This window comes from Leptodactylus fuscus, chromosome 2, assembly GCF_031893055.1.
Source record: "Leptodactylus fuscus isolate aLepFus1 chromosome 2, aLepFus1.hap2, whole genome shotgun sequence".
NCBI lineage: Eukaryota > Metazoa > Chordata > Amphibia > Anura > Leptodactylidae > Leptodactylus > Leptodactylus fuscus.
The window spans coordinates 243404899-243425958 of record NC_134266.1 but is presented as its reverse complement, the minus strand read 5'-3'; the positions used below and the strand labels follow the sequence as shown (position 1 = coordinate 243425958).

Sequence of the window (21060 nt, the reverse complement as noted above, 5' to 3'; positions counted from 1 at the left end):
ATAGGACCCCCATACTGAACCCCATGAAATATATTTTTAATTCACTGGAAAACCCTTTTTATGGAGATCAGGGCGTAGTATTTTTTATAATTGAGTGTTAAATTCCCAACATAAACATACTGTACATTTAAGATACGGCATTAATCCCTGATCAGTGGCGTAACTACCGGGGTAGCAGGGGTAGTGGGTGACACAGGGCCTGGGAAATCAAGGGCCCGGCGACAGCCGCTACCGCTGCGGTTTTTTTTTTTTTTAATAGGCCATTACTGGCTGGAGTAACGGGCCCTATTTACTTACAGATCCTGGCAGGGGCCAGGGTCGGTACCACTCCTCGGGGGCCCGGGAGTGGTAAGGAAAACATAATAAACCGTGTTATTTACCTCTCCGCGCTCCAGGCAGGCTTCAGCTTAGTTGTGTACGGTATCTGACGTCACATGACCAGGACCTGCATCCCAGGTCTTGTGACGTCCCAACGTCATTGAAGATGGCCGAGGACTGTAGCGGAGCAGGGGATAGGTAAGTGACAGTGTTTTTTTTTATATTTGTATCCCCCCTCAGTCTCCGATTATTATACTATGGGGTCTGAAAGGACCCCAGAGTATAATAATTGTTCATGGGTGTTCACAGTGGGGCATAATACTGTGTGCAGGGGTCATTATGGGGGCATAATAGTGTGTGCAGGAGCCACTATGGGGCATAATAATGTGTGCAGGGGCCACTATGGGACATAATAGTGTGTGCAGGGGCCACTATGGGGCATAATCATGTGTGCAGGGGCCACTATGGGGCATAATACTGTGTGCAGGGACCACTATGGGGCATAATACTGTGTGCAGGGGCCACTATGGGGCATAATAATGTGTTCAGGGGCCACTATGGGGCATAATACAGCGCTCAGGAATGCGGCAGGAGGGTGGGGTTGGTCGAGGTCTTCAGCATCTGTGTCGGTCGGGGGGGGGGGGGGACGTCCACGTCACATTTTAAAAGTTCACCACGGGAACCCGCCATTCCTAGTTACGCCACTGTCCCTGACAGATAAGGATCCCCTCTCTGGAACATACAAGTATCTATAAAATGAACCCTCCAAGCTTCCATGCTTCGCTACATACTTGCGAAAGAAAACTTTCAACTGTGGTCGAGCAATGCTGTTTTCTCAACTCACATAGAAGTGAATGGAGTTTTGGAAACACTGAGCTACACCTGACCATAGTCTTCTCAATAAGGTCATGGCTGGGCAAGTAGCGGGACACGGAAGCTGGGGGTTTATTTTAGAAATAGATGTGGGTTCCAGGAGTAGGACCTGCATCTTTCAAGCATTTATAGTACATTCTGTCGATGTGCCATAAATGGCTTTTGTGAGAATACCCCTTTAAGGCTAAGGGGTTTCAACCTAATGGTGAAGTATAGGGAAAGACTTGTCCATCACTGAGCAGCTGCTAGTCTCCATGATTCTTCTCACTGGCTGTTTTTTTGAAGTTTTATATAAAGGTCCCAGGCATCAAATCCAAAAAAATCCCAGGAGTCAACTGGGGGAAGACAAGTTATTACAACTACAAGGGGCGTGATACTGATCTCTGACACTGACTGCCTCTGATTGGGGCTCTGAATCGCACCCCTTTAGCTGCTCCAGCCTGACCCTGCCCATCTGACAGTACACAGCCTAAATAGCATATCAGCTACCAAAACTAACTTCACTTATTGCTCAGGAACAGAAGGAACTAGAGATAAAACTCCAACAATTAGGTAATTGTTTATTTCTAAGCCTCGCTGTGTATTATCATAATAGGTCCACAGTGGATGCTGATCCGTACTGACATATCATTGGCATACTGGTAATAGGTATCCAAAATGTACAGGACCATTGCCAGAGTCAGCTGGACTTTACCGTTTGCACAGTACACTTCCCAGAGTATATCGATTGCAGTCCTCATTGTCTGTTCTTGTTCTGCAGACTATCTTCACTGGATTATTAAAGATATTAAAGTAATGTATATTCATTGACAAAAAAAAAAAATGATGCACCGAGATGGAGTTGTTGGAATGGAGTGAAACTTTCTCAGTGTGAATGTAATGATGATATACTAGTATGTAAGTGAAGAAAAACTTGGACCCACAGAGGGTCAGGTAAGTATATACCCAAGATCAACTGAATAATTAGCAAGATAGTTATTCATAGCCAAAATATAAAAGTTTATTATTCAGCATTAAAAACACCAAGAACAATGTACAAAAATGAACAACAGCCATATAATAAATGGCCGCTGCACTGAATCACCACCTTCGTCAGGGGATGGAAGGCTTGCGCCGAAACATAGGACGGTTCTGTGGCCCTGCTTACTGCCTCACCACCAGCTCTTAGCCAGCTCCACACTATTGGTAAGGTTATTTATGTCACATTACTGGTTGGATATGTGGACTAGCAGGGGTGAACCTACCTTTTTTGCCGCCCGAGGTGGATGACAGAAAGCCGGAGCAAAGGGGGGCGGGGCGGAGCGAAGGGGGCGTGGCGGAGCAGCGTTAGCAGGCAGGGAGAGGACCTGCTCTCTGCCTGAGTGTGAGGGGAGGCCGCTGGAGCAGCGCTGCGTCCACAGGGCCGCCCCAATCCACCACTCGGTGACGGTGACGCTAAGCCAGTCCAGGACAGCTTGTCCTGGACTGGCTTAGGTAAGCAAAAATGCCGCCCTCCCCGGGGCCCTGGCATAGCTCCGCCTGAAGCGGTCGCTTCAGGTCGCCTCATGGGAGGTGCGGCGCTGAGACTAACTAGGTCCTACACATATATCTATTATCCCCATACCATCTACAAGGCTATACACAGACACAATGAAAACCATGATGCAAAGTCAGATGAGTCACACAACTAATACTATTAACCTATAAAGGGTTCCTTAGGATTCTGTCATGGTAACCGTCGTTTCGATGGGAAAACTATTTCCCACCAAATCTGACAATATCTAAGATGGAAGCTCCAGCACAAGAGTGAACAGCCCAAAGGACGGTCAGGACATCCAGTACAATGCCTATACTTTGGTGGCAGTAGATGCTACATGTTCCCATTGTCTAGGTTGTTGGAACTTTATAGAAAAGTTTCTAAAATTTACCTGAAGGATATTGAGTGTGGGCCAAAATGGTCCAATGTACGGTCCGAAAATGGAGTTACCTATTTATCAACTCATACTTCTTATACTGGTCAATATTATGACACAGCCCTGTAATGGATATCTTATATTCTCTATACTAACAGAAGTAGATGTTATATGCTGTATTATCAGACATCCCTGTAAGGACCATCTGGTGTAAATGGCTCGCAGTGTTGGACTGGTCCACCAGAGTAGCAAAGGAACCTCAGGTGTACCAAGGCTCTGGCACAATAATGGGTCCATGAAAAGACAACCCTGTTTGGAGGTGACCGTGAAACAAACACTTATGAATAGGGTCTACTCCTTTTCTGGGCTAAAGATACGAATGGAGTATGCTCAGAATGAGTCAACAATACCAGGCACTACCATGTTCAGCTGTCCACAGCAGACACGAGAACATACACAGAGAACGGAGCCAGAAGGAGACGTCTCCATTCTCTGTGCAATGGCTGAGCTTCATCACTGTATCAAGGATCCCATTCAGTTGAATATAACTGTTCTGCAGTAACCCAGCCTGACCACTACACAGAGAAAGGCGCCATCTGTTTCCAATTTCACTCTCTGTGTAAGTTTTGGCGCGTGCTGTGAACATAAGATCCATCAGTTTAGTCCAAATTACCTATCCTAAGGATATCATACCATGCGAAAGATATAGTCAGGCATAAACAATACTACAAAGTAAGAATGCCTTCAAAAATAGACATGTTAATTGTTTACTTATGTCAAGGTGAATCAAGAGAAATCTAAATCCCATCAATATTTGGTGTGACCTTTGGCCCATGCCTTCCATCAATTCTTCTAGATACACTTGCAGACAGGTTTCGAAGGAATTCAACAGTGAGATTGTTCCCACCATCTTGGAGAACTAAGCCCAGATCTTCTGTGGATGTAGGCTTGCTCCAATCCTTCTGTCTCTTCACGTAATCCTAGACAGACTGAATGATGTTGAGATTGGGGAGGGGCCTTAACATCACTTCCAAGACTCCTCCTCCAAAGGAGCTCACATCAAATAGTAAAGGGATTTAGATTTCTCTTTTCTTTGTTCACTTTATTTTGTTAATAGCTAAAAATAAACTATTAACCCTTCTATTTCTGAAAGCATTCTTAGCACTTTTGCTAAAACTTTTGCACAGCATTATAGGTGATTGATATCCTTAGCTCAGAAAACCCCTTTAAGACTGGGGACCCTATGCGGTGTAAACTCTGAAGCAGAAAACACAGAATTTACAGTATTTACTTGCTAGCAAATCACATCCAGACATTTCAGAAAAATATGAGCAGTGGAAATGTTACGATATACAAAAACGTTGCGATTTTGGAAACCGCACTAATGCAATTATAACTATGGAAACACCGGCAGTTACCCTGTAGGTAAAATGGAAGCACAGTCTGCTGAGGAAACCTCTCCGGACTTTCTGTGAAAAGAGCTGCGGGAAAACCGCAATGTGTTTCCGCCAAAATTTTTCCCGCACTGCTTTTTCACTACAGCTCGCTACGTGGGGCCTTTGTCCAAGGGATTATTCACAAATAACATATTACACCTTTTTGATAATATTTCCTGTGTGTACAAAGATAGCAACAAGTGTGATTAAAGTGGATGTGTCCTGTAGACATGGAAAATGGGGCCTCAAAACCCCTCCTTGTGGACTCAGGGAACCCCAGTCTGACATTGACAGTGCCTATAGCCAGTTGATGGCGCCTGAAGGGACGTGGTAACAGGATGAAGCCTTCAGACCACTTTATCATACAGATCGATATTGCAGGCTGGTGTAAGTACTGTAACATTCTGCTCTTCAAAATGCAGAAGTGTTTTTGTGGTTTTCTGAATTGCTATAGATTAAGGGTGACAGCTCAGTTTTAGACTATGTAACTACTGGAGATATATGGAGCAGTGATATAAATACACACCTCATTATACAGTAAAACAATGCAACTTCTGCCGTCTATTTCTAAGGACTGGTAATGAGACTTGACTTTGCAGGGGAATTGCCACCTCATACATTGTAATCCAGCCAGGGCCTCCTGGGATGAGTAATTATTGGATGGGGCCAGTCCTTGGGCCTTCAGCATTTTGTCATACAGTGTCCAAGGGTAATTCTGCCAAGTCATTTTCCATTTGGATTTGCATTATTGAACAGGCATTACCTTGCTTCTACATAAGGGTCTGTTACTAAAAATAAAGATTTAGTCTGCAATCTGTCTTCAGTGCAGTGTCATGTAAATTTATAGCAGGGCTGAGTGTCATTTGTGTGCACATACACCTAGACCATTATCTTTAGTATTACTATCTATCTATCTATCCATCCATCCATCCATCATCTATCTATCTATCTATCTATCTATCTATCTAAATGCAGGAAAGGCTGCAGCACCCCAATAGTGGTGAATATAATTTTGTATTTATTAGCCCATATTCAGAGAGATTTCAGTCTTATATTAGAACTTTTTTCAAGCTTGAGGGACTGAAACATTGCTGAATATAGGATAATAAAAACAGTAGTATCTACACCACCACAAGTGGCATGCCACAAACATTATCACATTTGGTTATGTAGCCTTGAATTGTGGTTATGTTTCTGGCACCTATCTATCTATCTATCTATCTATCTATCTATCTATCTATCTCCTATCTATCCCATATCTATCTATCTATCTATCTATCTATCTATCTATCTATCTATCTATCTATCTCCTATCTATCCCATATCTATCTATCTATCTATCTATCTATCCCATATCTATCTATCTATCTATCTATCTATCTATCTATCTATCTCCTATCTATCTATCTATCTATCTATCTATCTATCTATCTCCTATCTATCCCATATCTATCTATCTATCTATCTATCTATCTATCTATCTATCTATCTCCTATCTATCCCATATCTATCTATCTATCTATCTATCTATCTATCTATCTATCTATCTATCTATCTGTCTGTCTGTCTGTCTGTCTGTCTGTCTGTCTGTCTGTCTGTCTATCTATCTATCTATCTATCTATCTATCTATCTATTTATCAATCATCTTCTACCTATCTTTTTATTGATACCCTATGGAACTCCTGATATTTAATGGTGAACTCTATCCTTTTTGAGATAACTGAGCCAAAAATCCTTTAATCCCTTCCATTGAGCAGAGCTAATGTAGTAGAGGCTGCTGACAGTGATAATGTAAGTGGGTGGCTGGGAGCATCTTTTGTTTGTTCGTTTTTGCATTGTTACCTTTGTGTTTATTTTTGGACATGTGCCAGCTTGTGCCAGTAATAGGCTTTATGTGTGCAGCCTGTGATAGTGATAGATTTATTTGTGCTTTATGCCGACCTGGTATTGTGATATGTTTAGATGTACTTTGTGGTAGCATGTGACGGCGCCATGTTTTTATGTACTGTAGCAATCTGTCATTTCTAGGTGTTCAGACATTTTCAGGTATATTTATCAATAGAGGCCCAACACTTTTCTTTCTACGTTTATGGTGTACAGCATATGAGTCTTATACTGTATATGACCAGAGTGCACCAGAAACAACAATAAAATACGACTGGATCTACACTATTGAAAAATGTGCCCCAGAACGGGCGAGGTTAAGAAGTGTCTCACTTTGCAACACCTTTATGAAACAGACATGAAGGAGTATGGCGCAGGCTTACTCTCCGCATGTTTTGTGCGCCAACCACACAGACCGCATTATAGTATATGGGGTCTGTCGATTTCCTTAGGTAATCGCTTTTTTTATGCAGATTATGTTTCCGTTCAGGGGGGTCCCCAAGCGATGTGAGATGTGAGCTGGGCCTATGAGTAAAGATTTTTGTCTACATTTCTTGCGCCAAATATTTGTCTTGTGGGAAATCAGAATTTTGGAGTGTTTAGGGCTCATTCACACGAGGGGGCGGATTCTGATGTAGATTCAGCGCCAAAATCCGCCCCCTCACAATAGAGGTCTATGTAGACCGCTAGCTTACTTTTTTCCGTGAGGCGCATGTTCCCGATCACGGAAAAAGAAGCGAGCTGCCCTTTCTTCAGGCGGATTCTGCGGCTGATTCAGCCCCGGCGTCCGCTTCGCAGCAGCACCCTCCAGACTAGGCCCATTCATTTGGGCCTACTCCGGAGTGGGAAGCCGCGTCTATTGCAAGCCACGACAGTTGTGACAGGCGCATATTGGCCCTATTCTGACGTGGCTTCCCGCGTCAAAATCAGGACCAAAATAAGCCATCCTGCACCCCGTGTGAATGAGCCCTTAGAAACTCTCCATATTTATGAAGGTGCGTACAACAGATTCATAAATATGCCTTGTACTACGAACGGGAAAGATCAACAGTATTGATAGATGTGCCCCATTCTGTGTGTCCACATATACAGTGATAGCCGATAATAATGGCTGGTTACAAGTACACACACTTTGTCTGCCAGTGATATGTATGCGCCTGTGCTGGTGATGGGTGATATGTATTCTGTGTTGCATATCATGTATATAGTACTTTACACAAATCTATATACCCTTGTACACTGTGTGCCAGCTTGTACTCAGTGGTATAAGGTTGATGTGGGAGAAATAGCTGATTTTCGCCACGTGGGTGCTCCTGTGACAGTACCATGCTGTGTCAGCAACACGTTTCTATCAGCTGTGTGCCATCCTACGGCAGTAATAGTTGTATGCATGCTGTGTGCTACTGATGTGATGCGTGCTCTGCCATAGCTTGTGTTGTGTACCCGCATTAGACAGAAATCGAGGCATAAGAACTGTGTGTGAGTTTGTGCTAATAGAAGGTAATGTATAGTTTCCCAACCTGGCCAACGATAGCTTTGTTTTGTATGTTTTTTGATTTACTGAGATTTGTACATACTGTTTGCCAACCTATGACCAGGATATCTTTGTATATGCTGAGTGCCAGTCTGTGCCAGTGATATATCAGTGTTGTGAGTGTGCCATCCTCTGCCAGTCAGTTTGATGCGTTCTTTCAGTAATACCATTGTATATGCCATGTGCCAGGCATGCTCTCTATGCCAGTTTATGTCAACGTTGACTGTGAGTCAATGCTAGTATTGTTAGACAGTAATATCCTTGTATATGTCGTGTGCCAGCCCATGACAATGGTAGAGAACATGACAGGCTGTGGCAGTGACATATTAGTGTTGGCAATGTCCCAGCATCTGACAGTCAGGTTTATATATTCTGTTGCCAGTAAAGTCTTTGTAAATGCCGCCTGCCAGTCTGTGACAATAGTATCTTTGCACATACTGCGTGCCAGCTCATGTCAGTGCTACCTGACAGTCTATGCTAGTACTGTGAGACAATATCTCTGTATATGTTGTGTGCCAGCCTGTGACAGTGTACACCATCTGCCAGACTATGCCAGTGACATATCTGTGTTAGCCATATGCCAGCCTGTGCTAGTCAGGTTTATGTTTGCTGTTGCCAATAACATCTTTGTGTGGCAGTCTGTGACAATATCATTGTATATGCTGCGTGCCAGTCTATATTAGTGTTTAGTGTGTGCCAGTCCAATCTATGTATCAACCTGTGACATTAGCATCTTTGTATATACCGTGTACCATCCTGTGCCAATGTCTTATGTTACATATTGTGTGAGTTTTTTGCTCGGATCACCCACCATTCTATTCTCCCCAGTCATATCTTTGTGCCCATTCTATCATAGGATGGCATACAGCATATACAATGTCAGTGACTAGTGTGCCAGGGTTGCATGTAACGTGAGGTCTTTGCTCAGTTCACCCACCATTGTTTGTGTATATTAACCCTGTTCTCCCCAGATATAGGCAGTGTATCAGTGTTATGTGTGTGTCAGTTGCCTCTTTGTATATGCTGTATACCATCCTGTGTCAGTGTGAGGTCCCTGCACAGACCAGCCACCCTTCTTGGTGTACATGAGCCCTATCCTCCCCAGCAATGTCCATATAGTAGGATTGGGTGACCCCAGCAGCAGCATCAGCAGCAGCATCAGTAGCAGTAGCAGTCTCCTGGGCAGTGTTGCTGTCTCCTCCCCCTCCTGTGCCAGTAGTGCTGTCTCTCCACCCTCTGCATCTCCTGCTCATATAGTGGAGCCTCCCTCCCTGCTCCTGATGCCTCCTGCCTCCTCCCAGCCACTCCTCTCTACTCAGCAGCCTCCTGTGTGCCGTCTGCCCCCTCCCCATATATCAGCCCCCCTGATCTCAGCCTGTGTGTAATCTGTGGCAGGTCCAGTCTACTCCTCTACTGGCTACAAGAAGGCAGATGATGAGATGTCCGGGGCCACGTCCAGTGCTGACCAGGTGGAGGCAGCTGCCCGCATCATCCTCATCAACCAACCCCAGACATGCAAGTTCAGGGACAACAGGGTCAGGTAAGAAGCCCCCTGCCCACCCCTCCTCAGTGCCTCACCCCTCATGGTGGTGGGCACAGACTTCTAATTGATGCCCTGTATATCTGCATGATGACCAGGCTGCTCCAAACTTCTTGTACTTCGTGCAGTTCAGTTTCTGTCCTCCTGTCCCACAAGTTCTATCTGAAGTCCTATAAATATTCTTATTATACAATCCATGTGTCTGATACATATTATACTGTACAATGTCAATATTATTGCAAGTTACTATGTGCAACCTGTTCCTTATGTTCTGACACTGCTGTGATTATTATTACACCATGCATGGACATGATGTATATATTCACACAGCTCCATATAGTGTATCTATAGGGCAGCTGGAGATTGTGCTCCTCGGGTCCATAGAGGAGTGTTAGTAAACCCAAGTGACCCTGGACATCATGGATGGGGCAACAAACTGATTCTGAAAGCACTATGGAAAGTTGCTGCCCTCCAGGTGCTCAGGGACAAAAAAATACTCTCTACTTTTGAGCCAAGTCCTTCTGTCCCTCCTTAAAGGAGTATTCCAGTTAGGATAAGGGGTAACTTGCTGATTGGTGGGTGTCTCACCCCCAGGGCCACCACTAATCTCCAATAACCAGGGTGTTTTGTACCCTAGTTCTGATCATAGCACCCGGTCATACAGCGTACACAGCTCCATTAATTGGAATAGGGACCACTGTAGATAGCCGGGTACACAGTCAGCTATCTCTGGTGGTCCTCAGGTTGGGTTCACACCAATACTTGAACTACATTCGGGATTTACGTCCCTGATCCTGCTTAAAATATGCAGAGAGAAAAGTATAATTTTTCCTTTGCTTTTTGGGTGGACCCCATTATAATCAATGGGGTCCGTGGGTTTCCGCAGGTAACCGCTTTTTAAGTGGGTTATCTTTCCGTTTTCAGACCCCAAAGAACAGAAAGCCAAAATTTAGTGTGAACCTAACTTCATTGAAATTAATGGAGCAGCGTATGCTATAGGACAAGGCATACTATACGATTCGCACCGATCAGCAAGTTACCCACTATCGTTTGATAAGGGGTTCACTTTTTCTAACTGGAATACCCCTTTAAATGTCCCTATTTTGGATACTGGAAATAGATGGGCATTAATAAATGTAATAATACTGGTCCAGGAACTATCTGTCTGGTCTCTATCTGTATATTACACTCTAGTTTATATAATCTGCCATCATTTGATATTGTTTGTGCGGATATCTTTATAAAAACCTATTCAAGTATATAGATATGAAATGTTAAACCGTCATGCAGTGAGCTATAAGCGTTCCTTATTGACTATACAAGATATCGGGAGGTCGTAGTTTAGTACCGGGGATATAGTTACTAGTTAGCACCATGTTGCTTCAGAGTTTCTGTAGGAAGCACAACCGTCATTGTTACAGTGTTATAATAGTCCATACAGGAGTTTACTGATTGTGGATCCCCTGATCATAGGGGTAGACACTTCAGCAGTCACCTGTCAGTCCCTTGGGCTTGCAATGCCAGTGCCCAGTGGGTAGTATAACATTGTAGTCTTTGCAATCATTGAGCATCTATTGTGTCCATTGCTTTCATTAAACGCCCTATGTGCCCTGAGCCATGGCTGAGCACAGCTTATTCAATAGTGGAGCCTGTATGGGTCTGTATCTGCAGTAACCCAAAGCCTATACACATGGTTCATCCCAGAGTCGACCTTACTGTATCACTGTAGTTCTGGGATAAGCATCCTCTAACGCTCCAGCTCTTGTGAAACTACACTTCCCAGCATGCACACTTACCGGCTGATCTTGGGACACCCTCAGATGGGACTGGAGCATGCTGGAAGTTGTAGATTCACAAAAGCTGGAGTGCCCCAGGATAGGCCCAGTTCATATCTGCGCATGGGTTTCCGTTTGGGGAGTCCGCGTGGAGATCCCCCGAATGGAAACCTAATCCGCATAAAAAAGCGGTTACCATAGGAAACCCGTGGACCCCACAGACTATAAAGGGATCTGTGTGGCTCCTGGGAATGACCCAAACGCAGATGTGAACTGGACCTTACTGATCCCTGCTGTAGTGCATCTCTGCTACCTATTGTATCTATTGACCAGTGAGATGTGTGTAACCATTTATAGTATGTATATTTATATAGATATAAAGAAAAGGGGAGGCTAAAACCTGTCATGGGTTGGACAATTTTATGTAGGGTGGCTATTAAAAGGATATTCCAGCCTAAATGATTGACGCCAGAATACCTGTTTGAAGCTAAGACCCCATGTAGCAAGACGCCGCAAAAAAAAAAAATGTTGCGGAAAACAAGGCAGCAGAAGTGCATTGCAGTATTTTCCGCTGCGTTTTTCACAGAAAGTTCTCTGCGGATTTTCTGCCTTTGTTATACCCATATGAAAACGCCAGCGTTTTTAAAAATGCGGCTTTTCCATTGTGGATTTTTTTCTGGCAATGTGTGGATGGGATTAGCCAGTATCCCATCCACTTTGCAGGTACCGTAAAACAGAAAGGTTTGCCTAAGGCTGAGGCCTCGCTTTGCAAAAACTCAGTTTTTTTGTTGCAGATTTTCTGCAGTTTTTTGCGTAAAAGCCAGGCGTGGATTGAGCAGAAGGGAGAAGTATAAGGGTTTCCTATATATCTTACATTCCTTTTGTAGCCACTCTTGGCTTTGGCTCAAAAATCCACAGCAAAATCTGCAACAAATAAAGCTGCGTTTCTGCAATGTGGGGCCTCCGCACAGTAGAAGAAAACACAGATTTTTACCGTACAAGCAAAGTTAAGATTTCAGTAATCTCATTGACACATAGTGAGAAAAAAGCAGCGTTTCTAAAATCATGTGCATTTGTGAAAACCGCACCATGTTAATTTTACCTGCGGAGTCATAAGCATTTTTCCATATATTTAATAGGACAAGAAAAAATACAGCAAAAACTTAATGAAAATACTTCAGAAAAAAACAAAAACACATTTTTGCAGCATTTTTTCCTCAGAAAGTTTTTTTTTTTTTTTGCTGCGATTTGCTATGTGGGGCTATAGCCTAAATGAGTTTTTAAGACTACGTAATGTATGACCTATCCTTAGGCTACGTTATCCATTAAAGTTGAATAGGTGTCTGACACCTGCATTCCTGACCAATGAGCTTTCAGGTGAGCCTTGCAGCCCTTTCAGTACTTACCAACATGGGCGTAACTTGAGGGGGAGCAGAGGGTGCAGTCGCACCGGGGCCCAGGAGCCTTATGGGGCCCATAAGCATTGGTGTCAGTATTGAGATTGCAGCTTCCATCTGACCCATAAACCAAGGAGACCCACAGATTACCCTAGCCACACTAAGAGTAAATTCACACTGAGTTTTTTGGTCATGATTTTGAGGCCATATAAGACGTGAGGTGCTCATTCTTCAGGCTGTTTCGCCTCACGATTCGGCCTGTAGACACTTCCTCCTCCGGACTAGGCCCATTCATTGGGCATAATCCGGAGCAGAATGCGCAACTGAATGTCGGTGCGGTGCATCGGCAGTCAATCGCAGCTACCCGTTTTTTTGGACTGGAACCTGAGGCAGCATCCGCCTCAGGTTCCAGTACAAAAAACCCTGTGTGAACTTACCCTTAGGGTGATTAAACTTCTTAGCACCCGTAACCATCACTATCAAGAATTTGAAGTAGGGGTGAGGTAGGGGACCCTGGACAAAAGATTGCACCGGGGCCCACAAGACTTTAGTTACGCCACTCCTTACCAAGCATAGCGCCACGCATAGTTATACTGGCTGTACTTGGTATCGCAGCTCAGCCCATTCATTTGAATAGACGTGAGCTGTGGTCAGACCATCTGACTGATGAACATGAAATTGCATGGCCTGTAAAGCAAAAGTGGAGTTTAGGGGGCACTACTGCTACTTCAGCCAGGTGATGCATGGGGTCCCAGGTGTCGGATCATCAGTCGATGGCCCATCATGAGGAAATCTCTAAAATCTATACTTATTTAATCATCGGTATTATTATCTTAATTACTAATTATTTTCTAGAGCTCCATGAATTCTATGGTGCTTTACAATTGAAGAGGGTTCACATACATAATACAAGAACACGTACAATAGACTAACTTAATAACTGTTTGGTACAGTGGGATAGAGCACCCTGCCCATAAGGGTTTACAATCTATAAGACAAGGGGGATAAAGAGTAGGTGGGGTAGAAGTTGTTCAGATGGTGGGTGGGTAGCAGTGGGGTTGTTGAAGGTTGTGATTTTCTCGGCCGGTCTTCAGTTTGTGTCAGCACATTACAGATGTATAGTGGATGTGCAGGTACAATGAAGAGTGGATACGAGTAGTACAGGTATTTGGGAATCAATGTGAAGTGCAATGAACATGCAGGTCATTTATTCAGATGTATAGCAGCACTCCGACATGGAGAAAATATAATTCGGCCATCATTGTTGGCGCTGTTTTGGTACTAAATGTTCTTACTGTAAACACTGTAATGTCTGCTACAATTCAGATGAAGCGTAAAGTGTCACAGAAAGCTGCATACATTTCCTTAAGCAATAATACAAGGGCTTGTCTTAGTCCAGACAAAGCTAGTCTATGAAGCCATGTCCAGTCAGGGGTGACCTCAGACCCGGGCCAAGCATTAGATTAGTAGTTTGGGGTCACATAAACAGCCATTGACTATATAACAGATAGAAAGATAATAGAATCCAAGTGTAAATACAAAGTGTAGAGAATTTATCATGTGCCGTATGTCTGAAATCAGGTTTGTTGGAGGAAACTTCATTATGAAAATGTCACACAACGCTGATAAATTTGTTACATCTATTAGGTAGGGTTCACACTACCGTTGGTGTCCGCTCAGGAGGTGTCCGTTTAAAAAAAAACAAAAAAACAGACACCTATCATAATGGACACAAATGGTTATCAGTTACTGTCCGTTATATGTCCGTTGCCCATAGACTTCAATGTTAAAAAAAAACAAAAAAAAACGGAAATTTACTGACTGTTTTTTCAAATGGACAGAAAAGTCCTGCATGTAGGATTTTTTTGTCCACTTGAAAAAACAGACATGGTTGTAAACGGACACTAAAAGACACAAGATAAAATCTTATTGAGATGAATGGAAATTGCTAATGGGCCAGCTGGTGCCCTTTGCTAAAATCTTGTACGGACAATAACCACAGACACTGCTGAGCGGACACCAACGATAGTGTGAACGCCCCCTAACCGGTTTAGGACTGGGCCATTGGAGACTTTTTGGGGTATTTTTGTACATGCGTTTTTGGCCATAACATTTTTTTTCCTTTGGGTTATTTGAATTGAATTCTGGTAACAGAACATCTAAATGACTTGTAGGAGATGATAATTAGCCATAGATGATTGAAAGACTACAATTTGCCAGACTTGAATATGGCAACATTTTAGGTAAAACCTGTAAGTATGGTGGAAAATTAAAAAAAAAAGAAACAGCATTTTCAATCCCCCCGTCCTGATCTAGCACTGCCGCTCTGGTGGTCACTGCTGGTATTTGCTTGCTATGTTGTTTCTGGTATTATCAATGGTCTGAGCAGTCTTATGCCTCACATGATGGCGTCACCCATGAGGTCAGTGGTTGGCTGCAGCGGTGACATGATGTTCGGCTGTAAGGCATGTCATTGCTGCAATGAAGTAAACAAAGACAGGAACTACCAGAGCTGCGGGGCCAGAGCTGAACAGGTCACATTTCCTGAACTTAGCCAAATATTTTAAAAACCCTGACAACCCCTTTCCAATAATGTTTATTGGAAGAAGCGTATGGTTCCTAAGCATTGTAATATATGATATCCTTGAGAACCCCTTCACATTGCACATTAGAGTCACACAGATAGTTAACTATTGCTTTTCTAAGGGGTTTTTATATGTTTGATTGATTATAATGACAGCGGCAACTATAAAAGTAGGAAAAATCGCAAAGATTGCATGCGGATCAATACTGGAAAATATGTCAGATGGGACTATAAATACATGAGTGTGTGTACATGTGTGTGTATATGACAGGGTTCCTTCAATGGAAAGTGGAAGACTGCATCCTCTAAGACTCTGTCCCTACTTCAATCATATGACTAATGGACCCTTTCTTGGTATACACTTGTCATAAAGTATTCAGGTTATTTTACAATGTATGTTGTGAATTTTTTTAAGTATACAAATATATGTCAGTTGTATGGTTATGTCGGATGTAACATGAGCAGGTATATTGGGAAACTCAGCGTAAGTCTCAAGAAAACAGCCTGTTCAAAATATGTCGCCCGTACCTTGTTGGCCCAGCTGGGTCTGGCAGAGTAGCTCTCCATTCGAGTTCATAAGGGGAACACATCTTATAAATTTAGATATTTTGCTTTTTATATATTTTATCTATTTTAGAAATGAATTTCCACCCTCAGATGATGATGGGGCTGGTGAGGGCTACAATGGCCTCTCAGATTACAATGTTAATTTGTTTAGGGATGACTATTGTGACTAGAAACCATGTAACCTGAGACGGGAATAGTATGAGAAACTAGAAATGACCTCCCAAGCCCCAAAGTGAAGATTAACTATAGTTTGATGGGCAGGCACCACCACATTAGTAAAGAAGAATACACGCTGCCGTACACACTCACATGTGTGCAAGTATAAATTATATATGTATATATATATATATATATATATATATATATATATATTGTAAGTGTATGAACCTGGAGGGCGCTGTAGAGCGACCCAAAACAGGGTTAAAACGGACCTGGACCACACCCATGAGAGAGAAAGGGGCTCAACTCCAGAGGAAGTGCACACAGCAGGAGAGTGCTGCTGGTGACCTGCAGGAGCAGGTGCACTGTGGACCAGTTGGAGACAGACAGGCGGTCTGTCCCAAGAGGACTGGATTCCAGAAGGAGCCCAACTCCAGAGAGGGAGTTCTGCTTGTGACCTGCAGGAGCAGGTGGAAGGTGGACCAGTTAGAGACAGACTGGCGGTCTGTCCCAAGAGGACTGGATTCCAGAAAGGACTTTGAGCTAGACTGGTGAGAAGAAACCTCAGAGAGTATCTTGCCCCAATAGGTTAGTGAGGGTTCAAGAAGTCAGGTAGTGCCCTGTGTGTGGGCTAGGCTGTTTGTTGTTTTTGCTCCTGTTGTAAGCTGAATAAAGCCACTTATTTGGCACCCAGCGCCACTAACACCTCTAAATCCAGGAAAACCGCTTACCTTTGATGCTAAATTACCCCCAATTGCGATTGGCTGTGCTGTGAAGAAGGACGTCTCTGGCTAACTGTCAGAAACGCCCTTCCGACCATAGAAGAGCTACGGTACCGGGACCGTAAGCTCTTCACACCGGGCACAGATCGGGAAAGCCGACAGTGTGCTGAACTCAGCACACTGTCAGCTTTCCGGCAGTATATAGAACTGCCTGTGTGCAAAATGGTGAAAGGTCCTCTTTAAAAGTGCAGAGTGCAAAGACTGAGACCCTGGCATCCTATAACGCTACAATGATGTGCAAGGACACATATCAGCAACACAAAAAGAATATATATATATATATATATATATATATATATATATATACAGTCCTATGAAAAAGTTTAGGCACCCCTATTAATCTTAATCATTTTTAGTTCTAAATATTTTGGTGTTTGCAGCAGCCATTTCAGTTTGATATATCTAATAACTGATGGACACAGTAATATTTCAGGATTGAAATGAGGTTTATTCTACTAACAGAAAATGTGCAATATGCATTCAACCAAAATTTGACTAGTGCAAAAGTATGGGCACCTCAACAGAAAAGTGACATTAATATTTAGTAGATCCTCCTTTTGCAAAGATAACAGCCTCTAGTCGCTTCCTGTAGCTTTTAATCAGTTCCTGGATCCTGGATGAAGGTATTTTGGACCATTCCTCTTTACAAAACAATTCAAGTTCAGTTAGGTTTGATGGTCGCCGAGCATGGACAGCCCGCTTCAAATCATCCAGATGTTCAATGATATTCAGGTCTGGGGACTGGGATGGCCATTCCAGAACATTGTAATTGTTCCTCTGAATGAATGCCTGAGTCGATTTGGAGCGGTGTTTTGGATCATTGTCTTGCTGAAATATCCATCCCCGGCGTAACTTCAACTTCGTCACTGATTCTTGAACATTATTCTCAAGAATCTGCTGATACTGAGTGGAATCCATGCGACCCTCAACTTTAACAAGATTCCCGGTGCCGGCATTGGCCACACAGCCAGAAAGCATGATGGAAACTCCACCAAATTCTACAGTGGGTAGCAAGTGTTTTTCTTGGAATGCTGTTTTTTTTGGACGCCATGCATAATGCCTTTTTGTATGACCAAACAACTCAATCTTTGTTTCATCAGTCTACAGGACCTTCTTCCAAAATGAAGCAGGCTTGTCCAAATGTGCTTTTGCATATCTCAGGCGACTCTTTTTGTGGTGTGCTTGCAGAAACGGCTTCTTTCTCATCACTCTTCCATACAGCTTCTCCTTGTGCAAAGTGCGCTGTATTGTTGACTGATGCACAGTGACACCATCTGCAGCAAGATGTTGCTGCAGCTCTTTGGAGGTGGTCTGTGGATTGTCCTTGACTGTTCTCACCATTCTTCTTCTCTGCCTTTCTGATATTTTTCTTGGCCTGCCACTTCTGGGCTTAACAAGAACTGTCCCTGTGGTCTTCCATTTCCTTACTATGTTCCTCACAGTGGAAACTGACAGGTTAAATCTCTGAGACAACGTTTTGTATCCTTCCCCTGAACAACTATGTTGAACAATCTTTGTTTTTAGATCATTCGAGAGCGGGCTGTCCATGCCCGGCGACCATCAAACTTAACTGAACTTGAATTGTTTTGTAAAGAGGAATGGTCCAAAATACCTTCATCCAGGATCCAGGAACTGATTAAAAGCTACAGGAAGCGACTAGAGGCTGTTATCTTTGCAAAAGGAGGATCTACTAAATATTAATGTCACTTTTCTGTTGAGGTGCCCATACTTTTGCACCGGTCAAATTTTGGTTTAATGCATATTGCACATTTTCTGTTAGTACAATAAACCTCATTTCAATCCTGAAATATTACTGTGTCCATCAGTTATTAGATATATCAAACTGAAATGGCTGTTGCAAACACCAAAATATTTAGAACAAAAAATGATTAAGATTAATAGGGGTGCCCAAACTTTTTCATAGGACTGTATATATATCAAATAAATATTCCAAACACTCCCTAAGCTAAATTTTCTGTATAATCACATTTACAGATCAAAAACTGAATTCACACAAATAATACAGTAAGAAAACCACTACACCTCAACACAACACCTCAACACAAAAATGTCAATTTTGCAGCCATGCAGGGCAGAGAAGCCTCATGTGTATCACCATTCATATGCTGTACTGTAGAGAGACAGTTTCTGCGGACATTCTGCTTCCATTACACCTTTAGTGCTAGTTCACACTGAGGTTTTTGGCAGCGGATTTTAACGCAGAATCTGCCTCAAAATCCGCCTGCCGAGACGGCTCCCATTGACTTCAATGGGAGCCACTTGCTTCTTTTCTCCGCTAGCTAGTAGTGGAAAAAAGAAGCGAGATGACCTATCTTGTCGCGGATTCCACGGGTGAAACTCCTTCCCGATTAGGCCCATTCATCCGGGCCTAATCCAGAGTGGAATGCCGTGACGGGTTACTGGTGCACTGCATCGTCATTCCATCGCAGCTAGCTGAGCGGTATGTTCACACGCGGAATCCATGAACATACTCTTAGTTTCTGTAGGTATAATTGACAGGCTGCCATTTCCAAAATTGCAACATTTTTCTGCACTGGTGGATGGTATTATCTACAATCCCATCTGCTTTACCAGGACTGTAAAACGCCGTTGTGGCCAAACCATGGTGTTTACACCATGTGAGGCCTCAGCATTACAGCTCAGGCATTGTGTTCAGTTCCGGTGTGGTCTGCTCCTTCCTCTGAAAACTTTTACAACTGCTGCTCATGGCCCATTTACATGTATAGCATTTTTGTAGTACCCTAGCCCTACCATTGTCTGACCCCCACCAATCAGATACTGGTGACCTATCCTGGTCATCAATATAAAAAAAAAAAACACCTGATGGGCCTGAAAAAAAACTGTAACAACCTCTTTACACAAGTGTCTTACTGGTCATAATAGACTGGGCACCAAATGGTTTGCCAGAATCCCTCCCTGGTACAGCACGTGCCAGATATGTCAGTAGGATGTGTGTTGTGCTGATAATTCTGGTCCAGGCTGAAATCCACGCTGGGAGCCCTGCCTGAATTTTTTGGTATATATATACCTGTTGAAAAAAGTTACACAGGGGCTTCATAGTACGGCAGTGGGTTCCAATGTCGTACTCCGTAAGCATTATTGTTAGAAAACCGATGTAAAGACAGAGGGGCAGATTTATTATATATCTATAACTCCGGATTTGCAACTTTTTAATTGCAGATTGTGACAAAAATTGTTACAACTTGTGTTTTTTATGCTTCTTTCACCTCTCTCCAAAAACGGGTTATGGCAAGGGTGGGTTAGGGTCGAGACCAGTATTTTTTTAACGTAAATGGAGCCTGAATTGTACACAAGCTATGAGCTGCCGTAGATTCAGTATAGTCGCATGACGCGCCTCCATGGAAGACAATATACAAACATTGGTGTTCCATAACCAGTCTTAGTAAAAAGTCCGCTGGAGCAAGAGGCGCGGAATTTATAAAGATGCCATACCTGTCACACGCATCTCATAGTTGTCCATGGACCACAATCTAAAATATACACCACTGAGGAACTGATGTAGATCAATCTATAATTTAGCCCAATTTTCTAACCTAGAGTAGAATAAATTTGTTGGGCCTTAGTGACCCCAATCTCAATTTTACTAAAGAGGAATGAGTATCAGAAAGGCTCGTTCACATGGGGCAAGAGGGGGCAGATTTTGAAGCCGAATCCACCTCAAAATCCGCCCCCTCACAATAGAGGTCTATATAGACCGCAAACGTCCTTTTTTCCATGAGCAGTTTGCTCCCGCTCATAGAAAAAAGAAGCGAGTTGCCCTTTCTTCAGGCGGATTCAGCTGCAGCGTCTGCCTTGCGTCAGCATCCTCTGGACTAGGCCCATTCATTTGGGTCTACTCCGGAGTGGGAAAGCGCGACTGCTGGAAGCCACGACGGGCACATTTTGGTCCTATTCTGACGTGGTCAAAATCAGGACCAAAATACGCAGTCACTAGCCTCATGTTTTTAGCCCTAGGGCTAAGGCCCCACAGGCCGGAACTGCCGCGCTAAAGCGCTGCAGGGACAACTGTGGCGTGAATGCATTGCGGTTCTTTCCGCAGCACTTTGAACAGAAAGTTCACTAAGTTTTCCTCCGCAGACTTTCTGTTCCAATTATATCTACGGGAAAGTGGCCAGCATTTCCGTAGATATAATTGACTTGCTGCGATTTTCAAAACCGCAACGGTTTTGGAAATCACAGCGTGTCCGCGCTGCGATTTTTTCCGCAAAGTGGAAATGGGATTCCCACTTCACAAGTACTGTAAAAATGCCATGATTTTTCCCGCTGCGTTTCCACC

The 21060-nt window shown here is 43.4% G+C and overlaps 1 protein-coding gene across 2 annotated transcripts in view; it reads left to right on the top strand.

The window, feature by feature from the left end:
• Positions 1-21060, top strand: part of ATP8A2 (ATPase phospholipid transporting 8A2) — a 576493-nt gene that overhangs the window by 56082 nt on the left and 499351 nt on the right. For both annotated transcript variants that reach the window (XM_075265950.1, XM_075265949.1), the window contains exon 2: positions 9334-9478. In XM_075265950.1, the coding sequence (XP_075122051.1) occupies positions 9334-9478 (145 nt within the window). The remainder of the gene's footprint in view (positions 1-9333; positions 9479-21060) is intronic.